General features: G+C 39.2%; 1 protein-coding gene across 1 annotated transcript in view; it reads left to right on the top strand.

The window, feature by feature from the left end:
• Gucy2f (guanylate cyclase 2F, retinal) overlaps positions 1-14937 on the top strand; it is a 101925-nt gene that overhangs the window by 31032 nt on the left and 55956 nt on the right. Inside the window, exons 3-5 of the mRNA XM_052171171.1 lie at positions 3575-3929; positions 5744-5828; positions 9454-9550. Of these exons, the coding sequence (XP_052027131.1) occupies positions 3575-3929; positions 5744-5828; positions 9454-9550 (537 nt within the window). The remainder of the gene's footprint in view (positions 1-3574; positions 3930-5743; positions 5829-9453; positions 9551-14937) is intronic.

Here is a 14937-nt window from a genome sequence, read left to right as displayed (position 1 = left end):
TACCTAAAGTCACGAAATAAAAACCAGTGATATATTTCAGTTACCATTATTCAGATTCAGATCTACACAGTGGGCAAAGACAATAGCATGAATCATTAGTGGTTTTTCTCTTCTGGACTGTGAGGTCAACAAAGTTATCTGTCTGGCAGGTGTTCCTGCCCAGTCTGTTTTGCTTCTTGTCTTAGTCAGTTTTCTGTCCCTGTAACAAAAGACCAGGAGCATCAGAGCTTATTGAAGAAAATGTTAAATGGAACTTAGAGTTTACGATGGTGAGTTTATAACTATCATGGCAGGAAGGGTGACAACAGGCAAATGGGCATGGTCCTAGAAGAGTAGCTTACATTTGATCCCCAGTGTGGAGAGATAGATAGCCCAACCCCAGTGACCCATCTTCTTGAACAAGTACACACCTACTCCAACAAGGCCACACCTTTTAATTCTTCCCAAAGAGTTCCACCAACTCAGGACCAAATATTTAACATTTGAGCCTATAAGGGCCATTCTCGCTCAAACCACTACACTAAAACAAAACAAAAACAAACAAACAAAAAACTCTTTTAGTGAGAAGCCAGGATAAGGTGACAGAGCATGTCCGGGTTACCCCTTGCTTCATCCTTTACTTCTAATTCTTATTATTTGTTACAAATACAACTAGAAAACTTTTGTGATTGATACTAACAGAGCATGCTTAGGACTTTAAACTTATTTGAAGGTGGAAATTTCCATTGCATAGGAGCTGAATGGGTGAAATAGACCCAAGTTTTCCCATGGATAGTGGGCCAGGGTGACAGCTCCTTCTTTGTAATTGAACACTGCTGGTAAGCTTTTCTCTTAACTTCAAGCTCCTCTTCATTATATCTTTGTGGCTATGAGGGCACTTACAGTAGACCCCTCTCTTCCCCCCTCTGTCTGTCTGTCTGTCTGTCTGTAAAATATGGAAGAGTTGATAAAATCCTGAAGAATAAACTTCAAGTTTCAGTAATCATAGGGAGTTGCTGTCAGCCGGTTCTACCAGGGGGCTACCTGAGAACACAGAGGGGCAGCATAGACTAGCCAGCAGAAAACACTGTGTAGTGTGTCAACTCAGAGGCAAAAGTGTTTTTTAAGAGTTTCAATGCTTTTGTGTATGTCATAGATAGATAGATGTGGTCTCTTTCGCAGAAGGCTCTATGCCTTTCAAAGCAGAATACCAGTACTCTTTTCTGATTTCAGGGGCTTCCTGCCCTGTGGGTGTTTAAAAACTAGTTTTTATTTTACTAGTATTGATTTTGTACTCTGCCTTCTTTCCTTCACCTTTTCTCATAACCTACCAATATCTCGGAAAGTAGTTGGGCTCTTGCAGGAATCCTAAAGGCAAGCACTCTTCACAAAAGTCAGGACAAAGGATTATTGAGAACTTCCTAAGTGACCTCCCTGTATGGTCATTCATTAAAGGTGGATACCCTGTTTTGATATATTTTTAATCCATTTTGGAAGAATGCATGTTGGTGTTGGGTAGTGGAGAGAGTTCATTGAATCAGAATTCAGGAGACTGAGACTCAGTAGTCTAAAATAAATGGAAGTATAATAGTAACTATTTAGAAAAAGGGGGGATATTTATTGTATATGGAATGGGGCATTGGGGTAGATATCAATTCAGGGTATGTGGAAATATAATGTTAGGTAATGTTATTGACATAAGCAATTGACTTTTTCAGCCTGAAATACAGGAGAGAGGTCTGAATTGGAATCTTAAGTCTGAGAGTTATGGGGTAGATATGCTATTTCAATTCATAAAATTAGAAGTGGTCATCAATGAAGAAAGTGTAGATAGACAGGAAGCTAAAGACCTGAGTTTGGGGCACTCTAATATGAAGAGAAGAGAAGAGAAGAGAAGAGAAGAGAAGAGAAGAGAAGAGAAGAGAAGAGAAGGGAAGGGAAGGGAAGGGAAGGGAAGGGAAGGGAAGGGAAGGGAAGGGAAGGGAAGGGAAGGGAAGGGAAGAGAAGAGAAGAGAAAACTAAACAAGAACCCATATATAGGCTAAAAAATGTTTGTTTGCTAATTTTAGTCTCTTGACTTGGCCAAAAGTCAAGAACTTTTAGAGGAGATCAGAACCAGAAGGGACTGTAGCCAATGTTTTTTTTTTCTTCCAATCAAGAAAACTAATCCAAGATATAGGAGCCCTGTAATCTATTCCTGATTTTATGTTTGAATGAGTAAACTTGTCAGATCACCTAGCTTCTCTGGATCTCCCTTTTCTACCTATAAAAATACCTAATCAAATGATAGAAAAGGTTATGGTAATTCTGTATTATCATTTATGTAAGGTAATGTGTGACTCACCCAAACATTTTTTCCTTAGGAACAGTCTATTGCTTTTACAACTTTCAGATATATTAGAATCTCTCCGAGGCTTTTCATAAACCCCAAATTAGCATCACAATTTGTTACTATGAATTTGGCTTTGATTTATCTTGGTGATGCTAATATGAAGTCATGGTTGACCCAGCATATTCTATGTAAACAAAGCATGGCACTATCCTGTTAGCTACTGCACCTCTCTGCATATTGACTTGCATTTCCAATACAAACAAATTCAGTTAATTTTAAGTGTGTTCATTCGCCTCACACATGAAGCTTGTCACAGGAGGTTAGCTCTGTCGACCTTAGGATATAAAATCTGTGAGTAATCAGCTTTCCTCAAAGCTTGGTAAAAATGATATGATCATAAACTTCTTGACTTTTGTACTTGATTTGAAATGCTATAGAAAACCATGAGTCCATGACTGTAGGGGACTGAAGAGTACGCAGGCTGTTTAAAAAAAAGTACAAGGGTTATTCCAGAAATAACTTAGAAGGTCAATGAACAGTAGTACATCAGGCATGGTACACAAATATCAATGACTTTGGAACAATTGTGTAGCAGGCATATTCATGCAATTTTCTGTAGTCTACCTATTGGTTTATGGGGGTTTCTCCCCAAAGTTTTGCAACTTTACTAGCCAATTGGATGCAGGATTTGTTGACTTAAATTCAAATTGCCTAGTGTGTGAATATGCATTTAAAACTGAATCCTAGTGGCCATTTTCTCTGAGGAGTATGTGTCTAATAGACTAGGCATTTTGGACAAAGCCAGGGAGAAAAAGGCATGGATTGTGGTGACCAATTATTTACAATTTTGTCACATATAGACCTACCACTCTAGTAGTGCAAGGATGTGATTTTATCATGCACAGCACACCAATAATTTTCTTGGAACTCCCCTTGTCTAGTCTCATGCTTGGTTTTTTAGTGCTCTTTTTAAGTCCTAAATCATATTTTTAGTTGAGTAGCATAAACATATACTGTGTATGACTTGGTTTTGCTCATAAAATTGTCGTATTTGATATATTTAAAGATGTTAAGGCCTGGGGGGAGGGACAAAAAATTCAGAGGAGAAACCAAGCAAATCCTCAGAAATATTTTCCTCCTCTGGGCCTTCAGCTCTGCTCCATTCAGATGTGTGGCACATAATAATGAAGAGAAGGTTGGAATATCCTCTAAAATTGCTCTAGGGTGAGTAGGGCTCAAGGTAATTGTAATTTTTAAAACTAGGTTTCACCGTTGTTTGGAACCATCTACAATTCAATCTACTTTATCGCACAAGCCATGAATAATGCTATGAAAGAAAATGGACAGGCTAGTGCTGCCAGCCTAGTTCAGCATTCCAGAAACATGCAGTTCTATGGATTCAACCAGTTCATAAGGACAGATTCCAATGGAAACGGAATTTCTGAATATGTAATCCTGGACACCAATGGAAAAGAATGGGAACTCCGTGGCACCTACACTGTGGACATGGAAACTGAATTGCTGAGGTTCAGAGGGACTCCCATTCATTTCCCTGGCGGCAGGCCTACTAGTGCAGATGCAAAATGCTGGTTTGCAGAAGGGAAGATCTGCCAAGGAGGTAAGTAATGGGAAATCACTGGTCATCACTTTAGTTTAGTGTGGGCTATAGGGATGCTTCTTTAAGACAAGGTATATTTTAATATTGAAGCACTCATAAGAGCAGACGTTTGTATTTCAGGTTGCACAAACATCTTAATTTCAAAATAATCAGAACCACAAGAGACACTTTCCAGTCTTAAAGAATCACTTACAGTTTAAAAGCAAACCTATCACTGGTTCTGAAAAAGGTCTCAGTCTTTTCTCAAAGACATTACTCTAACAAAAGGAAAACACTTTCCTCCCTTGACTTTAGCTGCCTGTGGCCTGTTGTTTCTTTCCCCTACCAGAAAGAACACCTGTGTATCCTACCCTTATCAGTCAGATCCTACCACAAGAACACCATCTTTACATCATCTCCTCACTGAACCTTCTCATTAACCTTCTATGCCTTACAGCTTAGCACAAAATCACCTCTTAGTTGTTGCTCATGTAGTGGCTGCATCTCCTCACTCTCTGAATATACTGTTCCTTGAGGGTAGGAACCACAGCTAATAATTTTGATGTTCCTTACTATTGTGATCATAAAAAGTGGAAGAGGTTAAGAAAATATGTTTTATGGTGGTGTGGGGGAAGGGGCTGTCTCAGCGGGCCCATGCCAAGGCATCTCTTCCCCTTGAGGGACCAGAAACCAGTATGGTATAGAATAGAGTTCATTCAGGGCATGGGGAGGGGAGTTAAGGGGGTAGTAGAGGCAGAGAAAGGGAGAGAGAGGGAGAGAGTAGAGAAACAGAAGCCAGCCATGAACATGTGGAGAGAGGGGGGAGGGGTAGGAGAGCCCAAGAGGGTAGGAGAGTGTGAGAATAAGAGATGTAAGAGGGGTAAGAGATATAAGACAGAGAGAGGAGGGACTGAGCAGCCCTTTTTATAGTGGACGTTTTTATAGGGGCTGTTGCCAGGTAACTGTGGGGAGGGGCATACCTCGCTGTTGCCAGGTAACTGTGGGGTGGAGTTTAGACAGAATCCTAACACTCACCAGTCCAGCAGTTTGATTGACTTGTGGGCCCCTTCTAGCTTTTGCAAGAGGGAAACCACATCAAATCTCTGATAGCCAGAGCGTACCTTTGGAATTACCCATATTATCCTGATGGAAATATCTGTCTATACCTTTTCCAAAACATGTATGCCTACTTGAACTAAGGCTTGACTTTGATTTTACTTCAGCATCACATATCCAGCTGCCTCTTCACTCATATCATTAAGTATGTTCTCTTGAAATACTTGTAATCTATTTAAACACTTAGATTCATGTGTTAATTCATATCCAAATTATATGCTTATGAAAACACTAATTGTCATAAATTGGCCCTACCTCACCCTTGAAGGACAAATGTTATGTAATTCATGAGGTCGGTGACCTCAGGTGGGATTAAGAAGGGCTTTTATTTTAGACAACATACTACTTACCCTTCACAGGTGAGCTATCATACCTAATCTCAAGAATGTTATTGTTATCCTACATAAATGTTTGTATTCAGAGTTTTCCATTTGTACACTTTTTCCTCCAATGAAAACACCCCCATCAGCCTTCATTCATGCGATTCCTTATTGTCAAGAGTGGCAAGTGGGTTTGCTTCAGAACAGTGAAATTGTGTTCTTGTCCATAAAGTCAACAAGACAGACTATGCTGTAGAAATAATAGAATTAGGTTAGGTACATCTGGCTTGATTTTAGAGTCACCAGACAGCATGGGGAGTCACTCACTCTGTGGTGTGCTTTATTTACTCCTTTTTCTGTTTTAATGCTGTCCTTTTTCTTCTCTCGCCCTCTGAGCAGGTATTGACCCTGCCTTGACCATGATGGTCTGCTTTGCTTTGCTTATAGCCTTGCTGTCTATCAACGGATTTGCTTACTTTATAAGGTACTAATTTTTTTTGTTCTTTTTGTATTCACAAAATAGAAGTCCACAACAGCCTTGTTAATATTGATTTTCAAGAAGTCATTGTTTCAATACAATTGCCTCATTATATGACCCACGGATTTTCTTTCTCATAGTATTTTACTATCCCTACTGGCCCCATTTAAGACTGAAATGTTTTCGTGATGCTGAGAAAAACTTTCACAGCTGTATTGTCAGTGGTGATGTTGCCTATGAGTATATCAATATGTTGGTAAGATAAGAGAACGAGGATTTTAGGCCTTTCTGTTATTGCTTATCTATGCCCCACCTTCTCCATGAAATGCTACAGTCGCAGATGGAGTTGGAATATTTTAGGTAGGCTTTAGCTAGACTCTAAGCTCTATGTATAGTGGTGCTAAGTCATACATATGGACTAGCAGATCCTGCTTGAGCATTCAGTGTGTGAAGGCAAGTGCTACTAAGTCCGAAGAGTTGAGTTTGAGTCCTGTGACCCACAATGAGGAAACAAGAGAATGGATTTCCACAAATTGTCCTCTGACCAACAAATGCACACTGTGGCACACGTGAGCTCATCTCCTCTCCCTACCATGCACACACATAGGATACATACAAAGATTTTAGGAGGTATAGAGTAGCTTAGTGGATAAGATTGAGTACTGAGTGGCTTTCAGCGCCCATGCCAGGGAGCTCACCACTGACTGTAATTCCAGTTCCAAGGAATCTGATGCCTGCTTCTGGCTTCTGCAGACACTGAACTCATATATATATAATTTAAAATAAATAAGTAAAAGTGAATAAATCACTTACTTCAGTATGTGATTTATAGTAGGTTTTCAAAAATGGAAAAATTTGAGCCCTTTGCAGACTTCTCCTGGTAATTGTTGAAAACCCAGGCTCTTCATTTGGGCATCTGTGCTTCTTGTCCAGAGTATTACAGTCTGGGTTTCTACTGTTCTTCCTTGGATTAAAAAGTACCCTCTTCATTCATCAACATCATAGTTATCATCAAGTCTGTCTTCCTCCCTCAAATCCCTTAACAGGTGGTCCACTAATTGGATGACCTGTTTTCAAGACTGGTCTGAATGTGACACGAGGCCAAGTAATTTAATATTCATTCAACATCCTTAGATATTCAGCAAAAATAAATGACAGACAATACCCACCCCCGGGGAGATTTTAGGAGTCACAGGCTCTTGTTACCCAGTATTTAACCATTTCATGTCAAGGTAAAAAGTGGACTCACAGTCAGCTTCTTACATTCCTAATCAAATGATAATTCTTGATTGTCTTTTAAACAGAATGGTTTGGTACTCTGGGTTTTGCGTGAATTCAACCCATTAATCATTGGGAAGAGAAGGGAAAAAAGAAAAAAAAAAGCAGAGCCACAAAGGTGGGGGGGTTGTTTGGAGCTTGTGAGCTAAAGGGCAAAGAAGACTGAAGAGGGACATGATTGGAGAGGGACATGATTAGAGAGGAAAATGATTGGAGAGGAAAATGAGTTTGAGACAATTGGTACTTCAAGTGGTCACAGAAAACTCAAAGATGAGTGAGAGGCACATCATTTCCCAGAGTCACTTGGTCCTTGGTTCCTCGGCTAACAAAGTATAAAAGATGCGCCTTCCTCCCTCTCTCTGCCCACCATGGCTGCAATCAGAAGAGCCGAGCAGCTGATGAGTGTCTGTACTAGATGATTACTTGCAGGAGAGTCACTCTCTGTTCCTTTTCTGTGTGTTTTGATTGTTTAAGGTTTTTTTTTTTCCAGAAAGAAAGCCGTGCAAAGAACCTAACTACCCCAAAACAAAGGATTCTTTGAACTTCTCTTTTCTCCCCACTCCTCTGAACCAGTTTGCATAGCCTTTCTGTAAAGCTTTCCTGAGCTTTGTGATCCTAATGATGATAATGATGATAATGGGCCCTGATACTTCCCCAGCGCTTCCTGCTTTTCAGAGCACTTTCACATACATTATCTCATTTGATTTTCAAAACAACTCTCTACAGCAGGGAAGGTCAGGAGCTTTATTTGGCTAGACAGGAGACACTGAACAAGAAGGGGTTAAATGATTTATCCAAGGTCACCTGCACCTGGCTAGTTAATGGAAGAGTCAGTGCTGCACCCCCTCCCTCCCAAATCAGGAGTCCAATTTGCTTTCTACTTGATTGTATTGTGAAGTACAATTATTGTCACAGGTGTGCCTGCTTTAATGCGTAGACAATTTTCTACACATATGAAACTGATAAGTTAGGGAGTGATGTCTTACTTTGCCAAAAGATTCATGTGCACTACCCAAGAAGTCACTACAGGGCTCTTTTAATTTTCTCTGCTGGGTAGCAGCTCCCACCGGTGATAAGGGACATATTTGTTGGCAGACAATTAGAAACACATTAATTGTTTGTTGCCAAACCAGTGAAGTCACGGAGAACAATCGACTGAGTTGCTGGTCCTTAAAGCTACCGTGATGTTATTATAGAAGTCTCCTTAGACCAGTTCGGGAAAGCATTTTGATTCGCTGGTTGCTACTCTCACCCTGGCTCTTGCAGTGAACACAGTACAGTATTGAATTATGGAAGAAAAAAAGAAAGTCAGAGCATAGCCATTAAGCAGACCGAGAAAGAGAGGGGGGAGAAGGAGGGGGGAAAGAGAGGGTGAGAGAGAGAGAGAGAGAGAGAGAGAGAGAGAGAGAGAGAGAGAGAGAGAGAGAGAGAGAGAGAGAGAGAGAGACAGAGACATAGAGACAGAGAGAGACAGAGAGAGAGAGACAGAGGGAGGGAGAAAGAAAGAGTCAGAAGGGGGAACGGAGGGAGACAGACAGACAGACAAAGGTTCCTTCCTCATTTTAAATTGCCTAAGTTGCCTGGTAGGCCTACCTGACTGTGTGAGGTGAACAACATACATTCCTATATCTCTATTGATTTGTATAAAATAATTGCATCACCTGCAAATTAAAGGACATCTTTGGAGAGAGTCGTGTTTAAACTGTGTCTGTGTAATACTCACACAACAGACTAATTCAGTAAAACGAAAAAAAAATCCAGTCAGCCCACTTGTTTGGAATAATGTAGACAAAGCAAACAACTGACTGGTTTTTTTTTTCCACTTTTCAACTTGTTGCTTTGGCAACGCATGTACGTAGCTTTGTGAGACAAGTGGTCTTGTGGGCAGAAATCTAGGCCTACAGCCAGGGACCAAGAATTCCAGCTTTGCCTAAGGCTAGAGAATCTCACACAATTTTTATTATTTTGCTTTGTTTCCTTAATGCGTTTTTCTTTATAAACTGACGATCACTGACTTTTGGCCCTACGTTTATCAGGATGCAGAGTGTGAGTAAGAAGTAGGCAGAGCTCCTTAAAATGATTTGGAGGAGTTTGGAATGTGCCTGTGATGTGAGATCACCATTTTATTAGTCTGAGATACTATCCCTACATTCAGTAATATTTTCACGTTTGTGTTTTTGTTTTTGGAAGTTGCAATTATCAGGTTTATTGTTGTATTCCTTTGCTGTAGATATTATGGTAAAGATCCATGTATGTGATGTATATATTTTATTCATATGTCTATGGATATATATCTATTAGAGACAAGCATTAGTACCCTCTTCCCGATCATCTTATTTCATATTTGTTTCAGGCGACGTATAAATAAAATCCAGTTGATTAAAGGCCCCAACAGAATCCTACTGACTTTGGAAGATGTGACATTTATTAATCCCCACTTTGGCAGTAAGGTAAGTAGCCCCCTTTCTGACTTTATTGCCTGATATCATAGGCAGAAGCTACAAGTTAGCATTGAATGCATGCCATTTATTAGTTTCAATTATGATATGCTATAAGACTAAAATACATGAGCTGGAGATATTAAAGGCTAGACTAGCAACCAAAAATATAAAAGTAAAATACATACTGTATTTGGAACACTTGACAGATACAGGAAGACCATCTCACAAGATCCTGCTTACATGTAGAAATAGGAAAACGAACTAATGGTCAGCAGAAAGTAGGAAGGGTAGAAGACAGGGAAATAGTCAGATATTAGATAAATGGTACCAAAATGCAGTTAGACAGGAGGAATGAATTCCAGGGAATACCCAGGTGACTGTACTTTACAACTTCTTGCATAGCTGACAAAGAAAAAGAAAAAGAAAATGAAAAACAAGAGGCTAAAAATACAGGGGACTAAAACTATAGCTACGCAGGTAAAAGCTACATTGCTCTTGCAGAGGACCTGAATTTATTTCCCAGCGCCGGAGTCCAGCAGCTTACCTATAACTCTAGCTCCAGTGGATTCAACACCCTCTTTGAGTCTCCTCAGGCACCTATACGTATGTAGCATGTGCACATACACATGTACACAGACAAATTCACAAAATAAAAATACATTTTAAAAAAGAAATGTTTTATATCTATAAAATTAAGAATATCAAGATGTTAATTACTCTTACTTGTTCAGCATGTATTATATGCATATATCAATTATTTAGTTTTATCCCCTGATAAATGTATGAATATTAATTGCTAATTAAAATTACATATATAGTTCCTGATATATATTGGTTAGATAATGATGACTTAAAACCGTGTTTTGAAAGTGAATACAGTCCACTCTGGGCAATAGTTTAACTTTGATTTCATATAACCCCTTTTAGCTAAACTTTATATTGGCCTCTAACACCCAACATGGTGCTTATACTATAAAATGTGCTATCAAAGTTTGGAGCAAAATGGTTCAACTCATAAAAGAGGGTTGAGTTTCATGAAAGTCCAGGTAGTATTTGTGTTATAATAGGTGATCTTCCTAAGGACCTGCTACTATCCCTGGGATGCATTGTGAGATTATGTATATTCCTTACATCCAAGGGCATTACAGTCAAGTTGAAGACAATGAGATCTTGCAAGGAAACCAATACATGCCAACTTGTACAAATGAACTGGAAATAGAATAGGACTTTAGAGAAGTCAGATCAATAGAAGGAACCTTTCAGAGACCTAGATCCAAAGCTGAGTCTTAAACAAAAGGAAGATAGAATTTGTCTGTGTTACAGATTACAGACGACTTATCAATCACTTTTCTTTGACCCGCCCATGAGAAATTAGTAGTAAGCTTTGGAATGGCAAATTAAAAAAAATCTGGACTTATGAGCTTTTTGAAAAAAAAATTGGCTTATAAGTGTTTGTATTTATTGCAGAGGGTGATTGCTAGCTATCACCGTTGTGTCATATAGTCTAAAATTATTAGAATAGAGGGATTTAAATGTTCTCATCATGAAAAAGTGATAAATGTTTGACATGACAGGCAACTTAAGTACCCTGATTTGAGCAATATGTACTGCATGTACTGCCTCATACTCTATTCCACAAACCTGTACAAGTATTATCTATCATGATATATTTTTAAAAGTTGGAATTTGCCAAAATTTTGGTGTTGGTTATTGGTAAATGGTTAATAATAATAATAATAAAAATAATAATAATAAACCACCTTTCTGTGGTTTGGTACAGTTTCCATTCTGTTTCTTACTGTCTTCCCAGCCCTGAGAGATATCTTAGGCAGAGGAAACAGCATAAACAGAAGCTTAGACAAGAAAACATGCAGGCGACAATTTTGTTAAGGGAGCTGGTGTATTTTCTTATGCTAGCCTATTTGGTTGCAATAATGACACTGATCGTTGCATACTTTGTAGAGTGGCAAGATGTACAAAGAGGATACAAAAAGCATCATATTGTTTCCACATGCCGTTTACTGTTGTTACTTTACTACACCAGCTTTGAGAATTTCACTATCTCAGTGGCAAACTAGTCAGTTGCTTAAAAATGACACTGAACCTTACATGGAATTAGTTGGCTATGTGAGGAATGGAATTATGTGGTAATGTCCTCTATGGTCTGTCAAATGAACTGATGAGCTATTTAATTCATTTGCCACTTATAACCATCTGAGTTAAATCTTCAGATGATTTTGTAAGGTGGATCTCACCTTCCTAGAAATGTACTGATGAAAGACACAATTATCATTTTGGCTGTACTCTACCCCCACGCCCCAGAAACACAATAATAATTGCTTTCCAACTTCGAAACTACCAGAGGAGGCTAACAGTCATGGTGGGGGAGTCTCTCTGGGCTTTTCACTCAGTATTGTTTGTATGAAGTTCCCCAACTGAAGCCAAAGCTCTGAGGCAATCCCAATCTAGAATTTGATACCAAGATAAAATAATTCAGTCCTGTGGTCAAAAATATTTTATCTAGAACTATGAAAACTGATAAAGTCTCATGAAAATGTACATGATTGTACTAAAGTCTTGATCAAAAGATACAAACCTGTTTTCAAATCCCCTATTAATTTGGTATTATCCACATCAAACTGACAGTTCTTGACAGCTGCCTGGCTGTTGGGCTCTAAAGTAGCAAAAACAGTAACTATACTCAATTTTGGACTAAATTGGTCTTTTTGATGAATAGACCTTCAATGCTTAGGCCTAGTGAAGTCTACTAATAAATAAATTGCACCCATGTTGCAAAATTGTGCCACTACTTGCAAAATGCCTCAAAGAACACACTAGAGCTACTGTCAGACAGACAAATAGACAGCCTAGGGTTTAAGATGGTGTTCATGATGATAGATCATTTCATTTATGTGTATCTTTTGACCTGAAGAAAATAAAAACATCATTACAACTGTTTAGTATGAAAGTGAAAAGACATCAAATATCGATAGCCCTTTAGGGGATGTTGATGCTTGTTTGCTTGTTTAAGTGTTTTGGTCTAAGTGGAAAAGATGGTGTTACCTAAGCAGAAGAACATAGCTCTCTGTCCCTTTTTTTGGCATTTGGCTTCTCTCAAAGATTCTGAGTGGAACAGATAGGGGAAGCATATATTTTGCTTAATTGCTCTGCAGTCACAAACTTGCAGCTGGCTGTGCTCAATCAGTCAAGAAACCAAGCCAAGAATTCCATCCAAAAGGAATGTCTGTATGTGTAAACTCTTCGAGAATACAAAATTAATTCAGTCTAGAAAAATTGGCAGGTCAGGAGAAGCCAGGTCAGAAAAGGAAGATTTTAGAAAGAAGTGAAGCTGAAATCCAAGTGTATGTGGGTTTTGGCAGATTTTATCACTTTCTCCCTTGCCCTTTACAGAGAGGGCTGTGTCTTAATATGCGTCTACGTGCTCTTGCTGAGATGTGGAAATAAAAAGAGAAGAGAAGTACATGGCTTCCTGGCCTTGCTCTCATCGAGGGAGTGCAGGTTGATGGAGGGGTTATGTGAGGAGTCAGGTCTTAATGTTGCTTAAGTCTTGAGATGTTAAAATGTCAGAACATTTTCTTCAGACTTGGTGTTGAAAAGAACTTAACTGAAGACTAAAGCAACCAGTTGGTCAAAGACCATTGCAATCACTGTATAGGAAATTATTTAAGATTAATTTTTATTGGCAAGTAAGTCTGGTAAAAAAAAAAAAGCATGATGTGGTAAGAAAGAGCACATGACAGGGATATAGAACAGCAAAATCTTTGCTCAAGCCCTTGTATTCTTTGGCTGTCTGTTTCCTCCCTCTAAAAAGGAGACTATTGGTGCTATGTTCCTATAACCTTGGTTCTGTGAAGGAAGAGGCAGGAGAATTGTGTTTTTAAGGACAGTCAGTAATAACTGATAGAGTCTTTGTGAGATTTTATCTGAAAATAACGAAAACATTGCCATGACTACCAGTAATAAAAAAAATATAATAAATGAATGCATGGTGGTATTGGTGTTAGAAGAGGGCCCTTGTCTACATAATAACAAGAGTATCTATTTATTTATATTCATTACAATTCTTTTAAAAGACATTTAAAGAAATATATAGAATATTGAGGTACCTGTTGACTTATTTCATCTTCATATAAAATAACTCTACTAGCTTACTTCAGGGTATGGAAGCTTATCTGGCCTACTTCAGTCTCATACTTATCATGGGCCTGTGATCCATTTACTATGTTTCTTAATTGCTCTGTGGGAGGTCTTCTGTCAGAAAAAAACATGGTCATTTGGCAGAGTAGAATAAAAAGGAGCCAGTAGATTTTCTTTCTGTCGACTGAGCAGGCGGGTACAGCCAGGAGTGCAGGTTCCACAAGCACCCAGGGGTTGGGCAGCACCACAGCCTTCCTTGCACCGATTCTGACAGGGAAGAACTGGTCTGCAGGGAGTGATTTGACTCTCGGCTTTGGAGGTGAGGCCACCATTTTCTCTCTGGCAACTGAGCAGGCAGGTATAGCCAGGAGCGCAGGGAACACAGGAGTGGCTGAGTAGCTGGGACAGGGTCCTTCCAGGCTCCATCTGCATCCAGGAGCTGGGCTGAGCCATAGCACTCTGTGCCAGGGGAAAGCTGGTCACCTAGGGATGCTGAGACAGGTTTGCAGGCCCACAGGAGGGATCAGTGTCAGGCAGAGACAGCAGGATCAACAAACACCAGAAATAACAAGATGGCAAAAAGCAAACACAGGAATATTACCAACAGAAATCAAAGCAACATGGCATCATCCAAACCCAATTCTCCCACAACAGCAAGTCCTGGATGCCCCAACACACTGGAAAGGCAAGATTTGGCTTTAAACTCACAGCTCATGATGCTGATAGAGGGCTTCAAGAAGGACATAAACAACTCCCTTAAAGGAATACAGGAGAACACAGGTAAACAGGTAGAAGTCCTTAAAGAATTATAAGAAAGCGCAATCAAACAGGTGAAGGAATTGAACAAAACGATCCAGGATCTAAAAATGGAGGTAGAAACAATAAAGAAATCACAAAGGAAACAACTCTGGACATAGAAAACCTAGGAAAGAAGTCAGGAGTCATAGATGCATGCATCAATATCAGAATACAAAAGATAGAAGAGAGAATCTCAAATGCAGAAGATACCAGAGAAAGCATTGACACAACAGTTGAGGAAAATGCAAAATTCAAAAAGCTCCTAGCCCAAAACATCCAGGAAATCCAGGACAAAATGAGAAGACCAAACCTAAGGATAATAGATATAGAAGAGAGTGAAGATTTCCAACTCAAAGGGCCAGTAAATATCTTTGACAAAATTACAGAAGAAAACTTTCCTAACCTAAAGAAAGAGATGCCCATAAACATACAAGAAGCCT

Source organism: Apodemus sylvaticus, chromosome X (assembly GCF_947179515.1).
Source record: "Apodemus sylvaticus chromosome X, mApoSyl1.1, whole genome shotgun sequence".
NCBI classification, from domain to species: Eukaryota; Metazoa; Chordata; class Mammalia; order Rodentia; family Muridae; genus Apodemus; species Apodemus sylvaticus.
Note: the sequence above shows the minus strand (reverse complement) of the source record. Positions and strands in the feature narration are given on the sequence as shown.